This window comes from Pogoniulus pusillus, chromosome 5 (genome assembly GCF_015220805.1).
Source record: "Pogoniulus pusillus isolate bPogPus1 chromosome 5, bPogPus1.pri, whole genome shotgun sequence".
Classification (NCBI taxonomy): Eukaryota; Metazoa; Chordata; class Aves; order Piciformes; family Lybiidae; genus Pogoniulus; species Pogoniulus pusillus.
The window spans coordinates 19200808-19218945 of NC_087268.1; the positions used below are offsets into that span (position 1 = coordinate 19200808).

General features: G+C 47.6%; 1 protein-coding gene and 2 long non-coding RNA genes across 3 annotated transcripts in view; 2 read left to right on the forward strand and 1 right to left on the reverse strand.

The window, feature by feature from the left end:
• The window catches only part of LOC135175364 (alpha-2-macroglobulin-like protein 1), a 61060-nt gene that overhangs the window by 504 nt on the left and 42418 nt on the right, over positions 1-18138 (forward strand). Inside the window, 4 exon segments of the mRNA XM_064143398.1 lie at positions 8992-9178; positions 10056-10218; positions 10994-11046; positions 11339-11359. Coding sequence (XP_063999468.1) covers positions 8992-9178; positions 10056-10218; positions 10994-11046; positions 11339-11359 — 424 coding nt within the window.
• On the reverse strand, positions 10183-12082 carry LOC135175366 (uncharacterized). The gene is made up of 3 exons (XR_010302341.1): positions 12066-12082; positions 11293-11395; positions 10183-10238 (listed from the first exon to the last, which is right to left on the reverse strand). It is a non-coding gene; the product is annotated as an uncharacterized LOC135175366 (long non-coding RNA).
• On the forward strand, positions 11983-17934 carry LOC135175365 (uncharacterized). The gene is made up of 2 exons (XR_010302339.1): positions 11983-16042; positions 17275-17934. It is a non-coding gene; the product is annotated as an uncharacterized LOC135175365 (long non-coding RNA).

Sequence of the window (18138 nt, forward strand, 5' to 3'; positions counted from 1 at the left end):
AAGGCCTTTGCTTTTGCAGCCGTGGCATAAGTGCAAGCAGAGGTATGACTGCCCAAATATTAGATGGTACAGTGGGAAATGTGTCACGTGATCATAGCTGGGCTCTCCTGGATGTAGTGTGGCATACAGAAGACTATTTCAGAGGGAGTACATCCTCGTCTTCCAGGAGATGTAGCATAGTCTGACACAGCTTTTGCCCAGATGATGTTTTACTACTACGTTCTTGTGGTGGTTTGGGTGTACCCCGCCCCCTCCCCACTTTACAAGGTACCCAGCTAGACTCAGACGGGCTCTGGGAATATAAATGAAGCTATTTATTTACAGCTAGCACAATATACAAGCAGCTATTTACAGCATATACAGTTAAATACAGAAATATACAAGGTGAAAGTAATACAGAAACACAACTCCCCTCCCAGAAACCTGAGTCCCCAGGAGGGGCTCTCAATCACCCCTGCACCTTCCCCCTGCCGCTCTCAACCTCACCCCAGTCCTAAGGAAGAATAGAGGTTCAGCCAAGAGATTAAGAAGCAAAGGTGAGTGGCAGGTGAGGTTAGGGAAACACAGCTCAGTCAGTAGCCAGAGCGAGAGTGCGAAAATGGCGAGTGTTATCTAATGTTTACGTTCTTCTTCAGCAAGACTCTGAGGGAAGCAGACATCACCATTGTTTTTCCTTTCACAGCCTATAATCTATTTTTTCTCACCAAAACATTCTAGCCTGTTTCAAACTAGCACAATCCACCCCTGTCTACTTCGCTCAGAGTATTGCTAAGAACTATCCGATCCAATCTAAAACAATATTTACACTAATGGATATTTCAAGTTCAGTTCACACTTCATTCCAGCTATCTCAGATGTAGGTGATTCAAAAGCTCAGAACAGTTTGTCTCCTCACAGATGAGACGAGAACAGGGACTCCCAGGTGACACTGGGTTCGGGCTCATGTACTGTAGATTCTATCATAGATTCTTTCAATGATGGACACTGATGGTACCTAGAACAGAAAACTCCTAACAGCTTGTATTATACACTCTGAATTTAAACTCTCTCTGCTAAGGTTAGATTTCTCTGTGGAATACACTGGATTTCACCATTCTCTTGCATTAGGTGTGACCAGGACCTTCAGCAGACACCACCCCTCAGACAGGTTTCCCTTTGCCCGAAGGAGAAAATACCCAGTTTTCCCTAACAGATTCTTTTCACATACAACAGGAACTTTATCATCCTCTACTGTTTGGACCAGACCTGATTGTGCAGGTCCTGCTCTGTTTACTGAACCTCTACTATTTACCAACCAGGTATCTTGTGCTAAATGTTTGTCCCAGTTTTTCAGAGTTGCACCGCCCATGGCTTTTAGAGTGGTTTTTAGCAAACAGTTGTAGCACTCAATCTTCCCTAAGCTGGTGCATAGTAGGGTATGTGGTAGATCCACTCAATGCCATGCTCTTTGGCCCAGTTTTTCATAAGGTTGTTCTTGAAATGAGTGCCATTGTCTGACTCGATTCCCTCTGGAATTCCATGTCTCCATATGATCTGTCTCTCCAAGCCAAGAATGGTGTTACATGCAGTAGCATGTGGAACTGGATAGGTTTCCAGCCATCCGGTGCTGGCCTCTACCATCGTTAGCACATACTGCTTGCCAGAACGAGATCGAGGCAAAGTGATGTAGTCAATCTGCCAGGCTTCACCATACTTGTACTTTGACCATCTCTCACCATAACATAATGGCTTGATTCGCTTAGCCTGTTTAATAATGGCACAAATGTCACAGTCATGGATGACTTGGGTGATAGCGTCAATGGACACGTCAATTGACCTATCGCGTGCCCATCGGTATGTTGCATCTCTGCTTTGATGTCCAGATGAATCATGGGCCCACCGAGCTAAGAACAGTTCACCTCGGTGTTTCCAATCATGGTCAAGATCAGAGTTGGTATGAACTTGGGAAATCTTAGCAGCTTGGTCTGCCTGCTCATTCTGTTGGTCTTCCTCAGTGGCTCTATTCTTATTCATGTGTGCGTCTGCGTGCTGCACCTTCACTGGAATTCTCTCCAGTCGTGCATCAATGTCCTGCCATAGATCAGCACACCAAATAGGCTTTCCTTTCCTCTGTCAACCTTTCTTTTTCCAGTCCTCTAGCCAACCCCATAGAGCATTGGCTACCATCCATGAGTTGGTGGAGAGGTAAAGGATAGGCCAATTTTCACGTTCAGCCACATCAAGAGCAAGTTGGACAGCTTTTACCTCAGCGAACTGACTGGATTCTCCCTCTCCATCTCTCACTTCAGTAACTCTCCTGGTAGGACTCCAGACTGCTGACTTCCATCTTTGCTTGTTCCCAACAAGACAACAGGAACCATCTGTGAACAAAGCACAGTTCTTTTCCTGATCAGAGAGATCCCCATAAGGAGGAGCTCCCTCAGCATGAGTTATTTTCTCCTCTGGAGGTTTGGTACAGTCTGTGCCTCCCGGCCAGTTGGTCATCACCCCACCAGACCAGGTCGGTCAAGATTACCCATTTGTGCTCGTTGGGTTATCAAAGCCATCCATTTAGGCCAGGTTGCATCTGCGGCATGATGTGGTGATGAACCTTTGCCCTTGAACATCCAGTTAAGAACTGGCAGTCTAGGAGCTAAAAGCAATTGTGACTCAGTTCCAATCACTTCAGAAGCTGCTTTCACTCCTCCATAGGCTGCTAGTATCTCTTTCTCTGTTGGGGTGTAATTTGCCTCTGCAGCTACAACCCCAGAAACCAGGTGGACGACCACATGTCTCATTTGGAGCTCTCTGCCAAAGGCTCCAAGTTGGACCATTGTCACTGGCAGACGTGTACAGAATGATCTTAATGTCTGGACCAGATTGCACAGGTCCCAAGCCCACTGCATGGACTACTTCTTGTTTGATCTGATCAAAGGCTGCTTGTTGTTCAAGTCCACACTCGAAATTGTTTCTCTTATGAGACACATCGTGCAGAGGTTTGACAATTTGATTGAATCCAGGAATGGGTAGTCTCCAAAATCCCATTGCATGTAAGAAAGATAGAGTGTCCTTCTTATTGGTGGGAACTGCCATGGTGGAGACTTTGTCGATCACATCCTGTGGATTGTGACGGCGACCATCCTGCCACCGCACTCCCAGAAACTGAATTTCTCTGGAAGGTCCTTTGACCTTGTCTCTCTTAATGGCAAAACTTGCTTGCAACACAATGTCAATGATTCTGTTACCTTTCTCAAAGACTTCCTCAGCTGTTTGGACCCACACAATGATGTCGTCGATGCATTGGATGTGCTCTGGGGCTTTATCTTTCTCCAGTGCATTGTGGATGACTGAGTGACAGATCGCTGAGCTGTGTTTCCACCCCTGAGGCAAACGGTTGAATTGGTACTGGATTCCTCTCCAGGTGAATGCCAACTGAGGCCTGCACTCCTTTGCTATGGGAATAGAGAAGAAAGCATTAGCAATGTCTATGGTAGCATACCATTTAGCCTCCTTCGATTCCAGCTCGTACTGGAGTTCCAGCATGTCCAGCACAGGTGTGCTCATGGGTGGAGTCACCTCGTTGAGGGCATGAAAATCAACTGTCAGTCTCCAGTCTCCATTAAGTTTATGCACAGGCCAGATGGGACTGTTGAAAGGTGAATGAGCTTTCTCGATGACAGCCTGACTCTCCAGTCGACAAATCAGCTGATGAATGGGCAACAAAGAGTCACGGTTAGTTCTGTACTGCCTGTGGTGAACAGTTTGAGTAGCAATTGGCACCTCCAGATCCTCTATGTCATGATGTCCCACAACTGCAGATTCATCTGAAAGTTCAGGTCTAATGGACAATTTCAATTTACCATACTCAATCTCTACAGATGCTATTCCAAAGGCCCATTTGTGACCCTTAGGATCTTTGAAACAACCTTGACCCAAAAAGTCAATTCCCAGAATGCAATGCACATCAGGACCAGTTACAATAGTATGTTTCTCCCACTCTTTACCAGTTAAACTTGTCTCAGCCTGTGTCTTAGTTGACTCTTGAGATCCACCAGTGATTCCAAAAATAGATATGGACTCTGTCCCTTTGCAATTGGATGTCAATAAAGTACACTGAGCACCTGTGTCAACTAAAGCCCTGTATTTCCAAACTTTTGAACTGCCAGGCCACCTAATGAATACTTTCTCTCCACTCTTTCCTCCTCCTGGCTGGAGGCAGGGCACCCCTAATGCTGAACATGGCATGTAGGGTGTACACAGTGCTTGGTGTTGTTGTGAGAGAAATTGCAATTGTTGGAATAATTGCAGTTGCTCTCGGGAGCTGAAGAGGTGACAGCTACTTTCCTGGCATTGCTGCCTCTGTTTCTGCCACTCTGCAGTTCCCTGACTCTCTTTGAAACCGCTGAAGTAGGTTGACCATCCCACTTGTTCATGTTCCCACTGTATGTGTCACGCAGAAGTATCCACAGTGACGCACGTGATTGCTGATGTCTAGGTGGAATTTGTCTCCTCCTGGGCTGGAATTGCCTTGCAGGAGGTGGGCGTCTATTCCTGATGGCAGAAACATGCACCCATTCAGATGATGCAGGAACAGTATCCCTTACCAGATTGGAAATTGAGGTTTTAAGGTCCTCCTTCAGTTCTTTCATGCTATTCTCAAAACCATCTTTTATCCCCTTCATCTCTGTAGTCATAGTTTGTATGGCAGAGACTATGGCAGAATGTGACAAGCTGTCCTCTACCTGCCTGAGCTGGTCTGTGAATTCACCAACAGTGATAGACCTTCCATTATCACCCCTTGATAGAAACTTGCTGGCCAAAATGTTAGCATAGGATGAAGGAGCAAGCTTGATAAGCTTCTTCATGAGACCTGTTCCAAGAGGAATGTCATCAGCCTCATGTGTGCCATGATCTCCATAGAGCACTTCCTTCACAGCAAACTCCTTCAGAAGCTTAATTCCCTGCTCAATGGTGTTCCACTTCTTGGCAGCCCATGGCAGATCATCTTGGGAAGGATATCTCATAGCCACACCCAACAGAAGGCGTGTCCACAAGCTAACCTTACCAAAAGGGCTTGCTAGGTATTTGTCCACTCCACTCTCCTTGGTGAGTGGTCCTAGCTGCTTGGCAGACTTGTCTCCTACCTGCAGGGCATTTGCACCAATGCTACGGCATCTCACTAGCCAGCTTAGGATTGGCTCACCTGACTCCCCTGAGTATTCCTTTCTAACTTCCCTGACCTCTCTGAGAGAATCGTTGGAGTCCTGGATGTCATCCTCCTCCTCTTCCTCTTGTTGACCTGGTTGTCCCTGGCCTAGAAACAGAAGTTTCCTCATAGCACTCTTAAACTTCCGTGAAAGATAACAAAAAACACTTTTATAAATTTATCAACGCAAAAAGGAAGGGCAAGAAGAGCCTCCACTGCTTACTGGACCAGGAGGGGAATACTATAACTGATGATGTAGAAAAGGCTGAGGTCCTGAATGCCTTCTTTGCCTCAATTTTCAACAGTAAGGAAGGAGGAGGAGAAGAATGGCCTCTTGAACTGGGGGATGGGGTCAGGGAGCAGTGTGTTCCCCTGGAAATTCCTGAAGAATTAGTTCAGGACCTGCTGAGCCATCTGGACACCCACAAGCCCATGGGACCAGATGGGATCCATCCCAGGGTGCTGAGAGAGCTGGCAGATGAGCTGGCCAAGCCACTCTCCATCATTTTCCAGCAGTACTGGCTCACTGGAGAGGTCCCAGGAGACTGGAAACTGGCCAACGTGGTCCCCATCCACAAGAAGGGTCGGATGGAGGAACCTGGGAAGTACAGACCCGTCAGCCTGACCTCAGTGCCAGGGAAACTGATGGAACAGGTTATCTTGGGGGTGATAAGAGCACACCTAAGGGATGGCAAAGGGCTCAGGTCCAGCCAGCATGGGTTTAGGAAGGGCACATCCTGCCTTTCTAACCTGATCTCCTTCTATGATCAGGTGACCCGCTTGGTGGATGTGGGAAGGCCTGTGGATGTGGTCTATCTGGACTTCAGCAAGGCCTTTGACACTGTCCCCCACAGCAAACTGCTGGCTAAGCTGTCAGCCCATGGCTTGGATGGCAACACTCTGTGCTGGGTTAGGAACTGGCTGGAGGGCCGGACCCAGAGAGTGGTGGTGAATGGTGCCACATCCAGCTGGCGGCCAGTCACTAGTGGTGTCCCTCAGGGATCTGTGCTGGGCCCCATCCTCTTTAACATCTTCATAGATGATCTGGATGAGGGCATCGAGTCAGTCATCAGCAAGTTTGCAGATGACACCAAGCTGGGGGCAGATGTGACTGAGTTGGAAGGCAGAAGGGCTCTGCAGCGGGACCTTGACCGCCTGTACAGATGGGCAGAGTCCAATGGAATGGAGTTCAATAGCTCCAAGTGCAGGGTGCTGCACTTTGGCTACAACAACCCCATGGAGAGATATAGGCTAGGGTCGGAGTGGCTGGAGAGCAGCCAGACAGAGAGGGATCTGGGGGTACTGATTGATACCCACCTGAACATGAGCCAGCAGTGTGCCCTTGTGGCCAAGAGAGCCAGTGGCATCCTGGCCTGCATCAGGAATGGTGTGGTCAGCAGGAGCAAGGAGGTCATTCTGCCTCTGTACTCTGCACTGGTTAGACCACACCTTGAGTACTGTGTTCAGTTCTGGGCTCCCCAATTTAAAAGGGACACTGAGATGCTTGAGCGTGTCCATAGAAGGGCGACGAGGCTGGTAAGAGGCCTTGAGCACAAACCCTATGAGGAGAGGCTGAGGGAGCTGGGATTGTTTAGCCTGGAGAAGAGGAGGCTCAGGGGTGACCTTATTGCTGTCTACAACTACCTGAGGGGTGGTTGTGGCCAGGAGGAGGTTGCTCTCTTCTCTCAGGTGGCCAGCGCCAGAACAAGAGGACACAGCCTCAGGCTGCGCCAGGGGAGATTTAGGCTTGAGGTGAGGAGGAAGTTCTTCACTGAGAGAGTCATTGGACACTGGAATGGGCTGCCCGGGGAGGTGGTGGAGTTGCCGTCTCTGGGGCACTTCAAGGCAAGGTTGGACGTGGCACTTGGTGCCATGGTCTAGCCTTGAGCTCTGTGGTGAAGGGTTGGACTTGATGATCTGTGAGGTCTCTTCCAACCCTAATGATACTGTGTGATACTGTGATACTGTCTGGCAAAATTGAAGATGCAAACCTTTGCAGTAGCTCTAATGTAAGATAAATGGAACAAAAGCTCAAAAGATGCAGTTCTCACTAAGAAATGTGTCCCTGTCTTGGGTGGAGGAGAAGGAGCGCAGCCCATAAACTGTCCTCATCTCTGTCTTTCTCTCCCAACAGCTGCTGCTGTGGCTGGTGGGGATGCTGGTGCTGGCCATGCTTCACTTCTGCTGCTGGCCCATGCTACACCCCTGTTACTAGTATCAGTGCCACGTGCACACATGTTCCCCTAATGTTTTTTATACCCTAGCCCAGGTTGTTGCTGCTTTCTAAATGACATGTAGCATGATTTGGGAGGAAAGTTTTGTAACACACTCATATACCTTTAGCATTTGGGTTTCCTCGCTGGCATATTGAGGGGTGTCAACTTTAACATTAACATTGAAGCAAAAATCTTTGCTCAAGCACTTTGGCCCTCAGTATCTGCTTTGAAGTGGGATGTTTAAGTTACATGAGCCTTGCTTCATCAGTTTTAGACAAAACAGGGCTGTCTTTTCTTCATAAGACTCCTTTCTTCAGCTCTTTGTTGGGCCAGCTTTGCAGATTTTCATTTAACACAAACACCTGCCAATTGTGAATGACTTTGGTCCTGACCTTTGCTAAACCAACTTGCCTTCCTGTTCTATGGCAGTCTAGTTGGTTTTGCCATGCTTGCTTGCTTCAACAGGCTGTCTGTTGTCCCACCTGTATACCAATGGTTTTGGCAGATTAACAAGAATTCACAAGTTATAAGATGGTTGGACTCAATGATCTTAAAGACCTTTTCCAAACAAAGTGATTCTATGAGAAAGTAATTCAGCTTGACTCTTGAGATGCCTGAATGACAGCCTCAGAGATGCTGTCTCCTACTTTGATAGCTCAGAGGGCATGGGATCAATTCTCAAAGAGGTGTAAGAAAATATTCCAGAGTCATTAGGTGCATGGAATGTATGAAAGGTTCTAGCAGAAAGTCTTTAGTGCTCACTGAGTTCTTTATCCTGGTATCTTATCCCTACCCCATCACTGCTGGCCCAGTGAGTCAGCTCAAGTAGAAAAATCAAAATGCTCTGTTCCGGCCGCAAAACATGCTGCTGACTGAACCTGTCCAGAGGCAGTAAGCACAAGGAGTCAGTGATAAGAATTTTCAAACCTGCTTGAATGTTGGCTTTTCTTTTGTCCTGGTTGCTGCAGTGCAGCATAATGCGAAGAAAACCAAACCATGGGCACAGCTACAAGAGTAGCTACAGAGGTGCAAGATCTGGCAAAAGATAGCAAGGAGGACAGGAGTGTCAGGGGCTGAAGAGAAAGTGCTCATGAGACTGACTGTGTCTGGGACACAAAGCCAGGACACTGGGCCTCATACTCTTGGCATTAATTCTGAGCCCACAAGTAGCTGATAGGACAGAAAGCAGACAGTCAACCAGCCAAACTGACAGCAATATCTACTGTGGTTTATGGAAAAGGCCAAAGTCCCAGGAAACCCCCAATGTAAGTTCTGCTGCTGATCTCTTGGGTCATGTGGGGAGGTCTCTTCCCCTTATTTGAACTTTCAGGTGTGGGAGCAGTGACTTGATCATTCTATATGTACATGTAGCATGCAGTGATTCAGTGTTAACCTAGTACCTTAGCTGCGTACCTCTAGGTGAAAAGAACAATGTAATCATGCCACACTGACACTGTAAGAACAGAATAAAGGACTAGAAATCTTATTAAGTACCCAAATCCTATGGTTAAAGTCACAGAATCACAAAAAAGTCTATCCTCTTGGAAAATCAATTTCACCTGACTTTTTTCCTTTTCTTTTTATAAATAGCAATTATGCTGTGGCAATACCATCTCAGCTCTACTACCCCTTCTCAGAGACAGTGTGTCTCCAGATCAGCAGAAAGCAATCAGTCCCAACTCATGTGACAGTAACCTTGCAAAGCAGAGCTGGAAATGAGACTTTGATCACTCAGTCCGTCTCTCAGCTCACCTTCTTTCATTGCACAAGATTCCAGGTGAGGAACAGATTTTAAAAGATTCTCAGTAGGGTGGATAGTGTGTGAATTCTGCTTTAGCTGGGCAGGAGGCAAAGAAATTTATCTTTCCATGCAAATATCTTAATAGAGAAGAGATCATCTCCCTGTGCTCATCATCTTGAGTACTGGGTTTGATTTTGGGGCACCCAATACAAGAAAAACATTGAGGTCCTTAAGTGGATCAAGAGAAGGGCAGCAAAGCTGTTGAATGGTCTAGAAAACAGGTCTTGTAAGGAGTGTCTAAGGGAACTGGGGTTTGGTCTGGAGAAAAGGAGGCTGAGAGGAGCCCTTCTTGCTCTCTATAACTCCCTGAAAGGAGGATGGAGCCAGGTGGGTGTCCATCTCTTCTCCCTAGTAAGAAGTGATAAGACAAGAGGAAATCAGCTCAAGTTGTGCCAAGGAAGGTTTAGGTTGGCTATTAGAAGAAACTTCTTCACTGAAAGGTTTCCTCAAACACTGGAACAGGCTGCCCAGTGAGATGGTTGGATCCCTGTCCTTTGAGGTGTTTCAAAGTCACAAAGATGTGATGCTGAGGGCCATGGTTCAGCACAAGCCTTTGCAGAGGTAGAGAATGGTTTGACTCAATGATTTTAAATTCTTTTCAAACCAAAACTATTCTGTCATTGTATTCTATGATTCTGCTTCAGCCTCTATAGGTCTGTCAGTGCCCTTCCTGCTAAGTAGCTCCACTGGTGTTCTACTAGTTTAGAAAACATTCTGAAAAGTACTGTGATGTCATTCAGGGCAAAAACTGGAGCAACATCAGAGCAGTATCATAGGTACTATTCCTGAGGATAAAGCATGGGGATCGGTGAATGTGATTGACCCTGAATGATGCTTGCAACTATTCCTGTAGGTCCCTCTGCCTGTTGGAAACCCTGAAGAAGTGGCTTTTATTGTGATCACAGTCCTGGTGGCCAACTCAGAGTTTCAGAAGAAACAGAAAGTTCTAATCAAACATGCAGACAAGAAGACTTTTATTCAGACAGAGAAACCTGTGTATAAGCCTGGTCAGATAGGTACGGACAGTATGCCATGTCTTCTGAGAGAAAAAGCAGCCTTCAGATCACAAAATACAGGGTAGCATTTAGCACAATCCAGAGTAACATTTAGCACTTGGAGTGGGGATCCTGTGCTACAAGGGAGATAGGCCACAGACTTCACCTTCTTTCTAGGCTTTGAGGGATTTGGGTTCTACATCAGACAGATACATGTTTTCCCTAGTAGCAGCCATATTTGGACCACATAGCAATGTATTTTGGCCGATGCTTGAGAAAATATTTGGATGCTGACATGTTCATGATTGTTGCAGTCAAAACCACAATAGTCTCTCCGTGCTCTAAATCCCTCTCTCTCCCATAGACTCACTCATATGAAGATTATGGGGTCCTGTGGGCCACAACACTTCCCTAGTACAGCTCATATCACCATATGGTACAACTGTTTACTTTGTGGCTCTGCACCCTTTCAGTTGACACGACCTTTACTACAGGAAAGATTGAATGCATTACCACAGGTCCAATGCCCAGAAAAATACTGTTTCTCAGCAGCACAGCCAGCCTTCCCAGAAACCTCATAACACCCCTCCTGCCAGGCTGCCAGCTCATAACAGGGCTTTGAGCATAGACTCAGGAGTGGATGGCTCTAGCTGCTGCACACACCTTCTCAGTGAAGCACAAGGGCTCATCTTGGTTACCCACCCAGTCTATCCATATGCTAACTTCCATATTTTTATTATCATTGACAGATTTGATTTCATTTCAGCCAGCCCTGTTTTTTTCTTTTACTGTATAGTCAAACTGCGAATTGTAACGTTGGATCAGAACTTTATGGCCAGCAATGAAACGGTAAGCCAAGAGCAGAAAAGCCTTAATAAATCCAAAAACACTGTGGGCTGCCTCCATGGCTTCTGAATCAGTGTTTGGGCCATCTAGGTGATCCATCTGTGGACAGCTAGTCTCAGTGTTGAGTTTGGGGATTGTAAACAGCATTGGGCACAGCTTCCAACACAGGAGTTGCTCATAATGTTGGGCCAAGGGCAGTTTCTTGGGAGTTAGTTAAGGAAGATTCATGGATGGCTGAGGAGGTGGTACCTTATCTGAAAGCATCCCATCAGTAACTGTTATTTCTTCCCCACAGCATCACCTGGTGGAACTGAAGGTAAAGCACCTACTTTATTGAAATCGGTGATCTCACCTTGGGGAAATCACAGGTTTAGAGTTGGTGGTGGTGAAATACAGATGCAGAAGGCTAGCGATCTCAAAATGAATGGAAATAGTCTTTCACTTGTTACCCTTCCTTCCTTTAGTGTCCACACAAGTTTTACAATGCACTGTCATGATACTGATCACACAGGGGTCCCTGCAGTAAACTGGAAACTTGTCCAGCAAACTTGAGTTCTAGAGTGATCACAGGACTTCTAGTCTCTCTAGCCTATGAACTGAAGATTTGTGAAAAACCTGAAGCGTTTTTATGGATTTTTTTTCTTTTTAACAAGCAGGAAATGAAAGTTTGACCAGTTAGCTTTGCAGCTACACATCTGGAAAAACTTCCTAAAGCAGCTTTTGGAGGATTGCTTTTAAAATACATTAGTTTAGTTCCAGTATTACTAATTTCAATCATCTGAGCTAAGGAAAGACATCTGAAAGCAGTCTGGAATTTGTAAAGACTCATGTAGATAAATCACAGTTCCAACTAGTAGTAGGCACATTTGCCATATTCAGCAAGCAACCAGTCTATAAACACGTGGTTTCCAAGACTTTTATGTAAATCTTTATGCCATTACATACAAAAGTACTACCCTGATCCAGCTTCACCCTTTCAAAACACAGTGTCTGCTCATTCCATATGTTTATACAGCACTCACCAAGTCATCACTTAAGTCTTTCCCAGATGGGCAGAGTGACTGAAGCCAGAGTTCTGCATCTTGCCTTCCCAAGAATCAGCAATGGGAGAATGTTGTCCATCAGGGACTGACTGTGATAGTCAATGAAGCCTCCAAATGTACTGGTATCCCTAGTCTTTACTGTGGAAGAATTTCTTGCCAGTCAAGGACATAAAGTCATAAACATGGGTAACTGGCGCTGAGAACGTCCTTGGTTCCCAGCGAGGCTAGGAAATCGAGATGTAAACAACTGAGCACCCCACACACAGCTGCAGTGGGCAGAGACTAGATAACCAAGGGGGCTGGAGTGGGTGGTCTGGGAGGCTGACCCTTAGAATGTTGTGATAAGTTAACCTATGCACACCTTACATGTAACTCTGGACCCTCTGACTGTAACCAATCTTAAGCTGAGCACGCCTCTTGCTAGAATGCATATAAGTCACTGTATCACGGAAATAAAGTGGATTTGACCATCTAACCATATTGGTGAACAAAGAGTCATCTTCCCATAGCGCTCCACCGAACGTGATTCCCAACATCTGGCGCTCGAACAGAGGAGTCAGGACACAAGCCGGCCGCAGGTGAGACTGCGTTGGGGGCCGGAGGGTTGGCCCGAAGACAGAGGGGTCCGATCAACTTGTGGGACGTTCTCCGTATCGGAGAGAGTAAGCGTCATTCGGTGCCGCTGGGCCGGGTAGCGCTGCCCCGAGGTGGCAGTAGTCTGGACGTTCATTTCCGGAGTGAACAGCCCGTGTGTAAGGCAGGTAAGGCCCACGGTGGATTTGCTGGGGCACTGCGTTTGCTGGCGTATTTATCTCGTGAGAGAAGTTCGACGGACATTGAGCTCTGAGAGCTGCTGGCCCGGGCGTATGCGCAGGGTCATGCGAGTAAAGAGCCTCCCATGATTTTAAGATCGAAAGTGCAGCGGGAGGTCGGAGACGCACTGTGGGACGCGGTTCTTAGCAACGGCACAGACTTTGAGTCGCCCCGCCAGCTAAGTCCCGCCCGGCGGGAGGTGCTCCGCGCGTTACTAAAGATGGAAGCCGAAAGAAACACGGCGGCGGTGGTCTTCCTGGTATTACTCCTAGCCCTGCCGGCCGCTACGAACAGCTCTGACGCGTGCGCGGCGCCAGGTTTTTCCTCCACCCCCGCCCCGAGCGTCCCGGAGAGAGAAGGCTCCGTGGTTCGGTTTTTCGGTCTCGGCAGAGCTGCTTCCGTTAAAGGCGTGGCTGGGAAGGTTGCCAGCTCTGTGGCGGAGTTGAAAATGAGCGTGCCGTACGATCCCGGCGGGCACCCGTGTCGCCCGCCCCACCCGCCCCGCCTCCGCCCTCCTTCCCTACTGGAGCCGCGCCCGGTAACCCGATTGTAGCCACGTTGACCGCAGGAGCAATACGCGGTTCGCAACAAGGTTGCCGGCGGTTTGCCTTTATAGTACCATCTCTGACTGAAGCTGAGCCTGCGAGCCGCTCTGAGTACACAACTTTGCCGCGAGGCATGCAGACCACACCAACTCTCTGCTGATTGTTCGTTGCAAAGCATTTGCAAGCCCCCGAGAAGAACTGGGCGTGTGCAATTGTTTATCACTATGTGAATGACTTTGTTTTCTGTCCCCGCTGACGAGTCTTAGTCTCCGAGAGACATCTCGTCTTGCTTCAGCTCTGTGGGCTGCACGTAGAAAGCTAAGGACTTTTTGATCGGTCTAACTGGAGCGCTGGGAGAGATGCGCTTGGGACTGAGTTGCGGCTGACACACCCATGATGGCGGCTGCCCGTAGCGACTCACTGACACACCCGTGATGGCGGCTGCCCGCAGCGACCCGCCGGCAGCCAGTTACAATCGCTTCTCAGCTTGGAAAAGTTTTCGGACCTGCCGCGCGGAGGGCGGCTGCCTGCCGCTGTGTGTACTGTGTCGAATCTGCCGCTGTAGCCCGCGCGTCCCCGCGGATGGCTGCACGCGATACAGGACACCGCCTTTTAGTTTTTCAGCCGGTAAAAGACGTTACTGAAGGTACAGAGGAACGGACGGTAAAGAGAGAACGGACCGACGGCAGACGTGACCGCACCGGACGGCTCGGGACCCTCCCTTTCCCGCGGCTCGGCGGAACAGTCTTCAGATCCGCCCCCTTCACCGCCGCCCGCCCGCCCATCTCCGACGGACCGCATCCCAAAGCCGAGGGGTCTCCCGCGAGTCTTCAACAGCTGGGGGACTGAGGGAGATGCTGAGGGGATCGGTGGGGTGGGAAGAGTTTGTGGGTTTCCTTGAGTCGTTTCAGAGTTTAGTCAATTTGCGTTTGTATGGCTACAGGGAGATTAGCTGTTCGATAGCTCACAGCTTCACCTCTGCCTTTTTTTTTCTGGAAGAGCCTGAGAGGGAGGACGGCAGTTTGGGAGTTTTCAGAGTAGATTTCATGTTGTGTACTAAGGATCGATAGTGGGATGGGAGAAGGACGAAAACAGCAAGTGGTGGCTGACCTGAAACAGCTAGGGGTTGGGCGAGATGGAAGGCCGAGGACAAAAGCGGCGCTGCGGCTGCTGGCCTCCTCCCCCTCCTCCTCTCCCCCTCTAGCCACCTGTGGAGGGCCCGCGGGGCCCCGTTCCCCCCCCGCCCGTTGTTTCTTTTACGGATTTTTTTTTCCCTGCTAGGAGGCAGCGAAGCCTCGAAGCTGTTTTGACAACACCAGATGCGAGGGGAGAGCTCTTCACTGAGGGACTGATTGGATACTGGAATGGGCTCCCCGGGGAGGTGGTGAAGTCGCCGTCCCTGGTGCCCTGGAGCTGTTCAAGGCAAGGTTGGACGTGGCGCTTGGTGCCATGGTCTGACCTTGAGCCCCGTGGTGACGGGTTGGACTTGATGACCTATGAGGTCTCTTCCAACCCTGATGGTACTGTGATACTGTGCTACTGCAGACAGATGTCAGAAAGTTTATGGAAATGGTAGCAAGAATGACAAGGATGACTTAGGACCATTTTTGTCCCTGTTACAGGCATGGACACGCACAGGTGTATTTTTTAGTCACCTGATGATAACAGTTTGCATTCCGGATGATGGCTGATAGTTCCTGGCTGGGGTATTCACCATCGCCTTGCTGGTTAATTCCTTCTACAGATTAGGCAGCAATGACTTTTGCACCCCCTGCTCAGTGGCAAAAAGAAAAAGAGGGAGATTGCTAGGACATAGCAGAGATGCCAATGCCACTGACCATGGGTGGAAACTTATACAGACATGGAAGGCACCAAGCAGGACAGATTAGAACTCAGATGCATTGCCTCTCACAGCGAGGGTGTAGGCACTGAGATCCACATTGCAAGTCACTAACCAGATTCTGGACTAGGAGCAGGGAATGATAGAGCTTGTAGGCTAATGCCAGTCAGCTCCTTCCCCCAATAACAGATAATGACAGGACTAGTATAGAAGTTTACTGGAACAGCTGCTAATTGCATGAACTGAGTCTTGTGACAATTCTGACTTTTCCCTTTTCTGAGAATACCATGGTATTGTTATCTTCTTGGATTTTCTTTGCTTTTCTTGAAGTTCCTATAGCTGATAGATATTTAGGGTAAGATAAGTTAAGACTAAGGGTTTGTAGTTTTGGGAACTTAGGACACAAGGATGTTATGGGATGTTTTTCTTGGGTACATTTAGGCATTATTGAAAAGGGGAATATGGGTTAGAGGACAGTAGGATAGCAGAAGAAATCTTTTCCTTTTCGGGATTTTTCTAATCACAGCATACAGACTAGGCCAGTGGATCTGCTAGCCTAGGCAATGGATGTGTCTGCATTTGTTCTTGTATCTGCTTGTGTTTGACCATTTATCTTCACAGGCCTTGATGAAGACCAACCTGATTATGACCAACTTGTTTTTTCCTAAAGTGAGCAGAAGTCTTGCTCAGATGGCAGAACTGTGAAAGGACTTGAAAGAAGCACTGACATGATGATTGTATTTGTATGGATCTTTAAGGTTTGGACCATGGCTAACGAATTTGTGTATTTTTATGAGTTTTCAGTGATTGTGGTTTAATGGAATAGGTTCAGTTTAACAGCTTTGTAAAGGCCAAGGCCCACTCAAATTGGCATAAGATGGCAATGTGACTTTTTTCTCTTGCAAGGGCCCTGCAAGAGATAAAAAACCACTGCCCTAAATTCTAAAAGCAGATGAAGAACTGTGGGAAAAGGCCTAAGTAGAATAGACTGATAGTAACATCTAGGGCATATCTTTATATTGTATTTAGAGGTTAGTAGTTCTTAAGCACAGTAGTCAGACACAGCTCATAGCTAAGGAGTGTAATGAGAACATCGAGTGAACCCAGAACTATGGGAGTCTGAGAAGAATACTTGACAGCTGAGTGATCTGCGAGTCTGCAGCGTCGACTGCCACACAGAGCCAGCGCAGACGTGGCACACCTGCACTCTCCTGTGACTGTGATGTTCGTCTGCACTTTTGGGTTTCTGAACGAATGACTTACTGTCGCTTGCAGAAATAGCTTTTGGGATTGTTAGCTAAGCTTGGGTTGTTAGCTTGCCAGACTAATGCTACTGATGAAAGCTCTAACAGGTTTATTCCTTTTGATTGTAGCGCTGTTGATTTGTAGCTGCACCATTCACCCCTGTGTTAAACAGCCTATGATAACTTCCTTAGCAACGAGGATGGACACTGCGGTTCAAACGACACTGACAAGGCCCATGTTAGACCCTTAGGTGCTTTTGGAGCAAACAATTGGCGTTATGGTGTTAAAGCATCAAGAACGGGCCGAGGTCATCTGTTGTGGAACAACAGAACCGCTAAGGCACTTCCCACTGGTGTGTTCCTTATTTGTGGTGATAGAGCCTGGCAAGGCATACCAAAGAACGTTTATGGAGGTCCACGTTATCTGGGTAAACTGACAATGTTTGCCCCTCATCTTAGTCAGCTCAGGGACCTAGCCCGACGCCGGCCTAAGCGATCTCTAAAATTGAGTCCTAATTGCAATGACAACGTTCAATTGTTATCCACAGCTGCTCGTGTTGCCTTAGCTGTATTTCTACCAGGAGGAGCAGCTGGAAAAGCATTAGTACAGCTAGAGAGACTCGCGTGTTGGTCAGCAAAACAAGCCAATGTCACCACAAAGGTTTTAGGACAACTATTGGTTGATCAAAATAGCCTTCGTCATGCCCTATTGCAAAATCGAGCAACCGTTGATTTTCTTTTGCTAGCCCAAGGACACGGCTGCCAGGACTTTGAAGGGATGTGTTGTCTGAATTTATCAGATCATGGTGAGTCCATTCACAAGAGTATAACCTGGTAGAAAGGCCGTATTGACAAGATCAAAAAGGAAACATCGACTTTTGATGACTGGTTGCAGAACCTGTTTGGGACAATCCCGGGGTGGTTAAGCAGCTTATTAGGAGAAGGCTTACGGTTATTTGTTATTTTCATAATAATTCTGCTATGCGCTTGTATTGTCTTTGCTTGCATTAAGAAGAGCTTAACTAAGGTAGTTAGCCAGGTGTGGGTTGCTCAAAAGAAAAAGAGGGAATTGTGGAAGAATTTCTCGCCAGTCGAGGACATAAAGTCATAAACATGGGTAACTGGCGCTGAGAACGTCCTTGGTTCCCAGCGAGGCTAGGAAATCGAGATGTAAACAACTGAGCACCCCACACACAGCTGCAGTGGGCAGAGACTAGATAACCAAGGGGGCTGGAGTGGGTGGTCTGGGAGGCTGACCCTTAGAATGTTGTGATAAGTTAACCTATGCACACCTTACATGTAACTCTGGACCCTCTGACTGTAACCAATCTTAAGCTGAGCACGCCTCTTGCTAGAATGCATATAAGTCACTGTATCACGGAAATAAAGTGGATTTGACCATCTAACCATATTGGTGAACAAAGAGTCATCTTCCCATAGCGCTCCACCGAACATGATTCCCAACACTTTACATCCTCCTTTTCCTATACTGGGACTCATGGTCCCCTGCATGAAGTCCTGGACTCATTTGCCCAGACTTCCCTGGGGATTCAAGTCATCAGACTCCTCAAATAGCCCATGCTATAGGCAACATACTGTCAAGTGCTGTT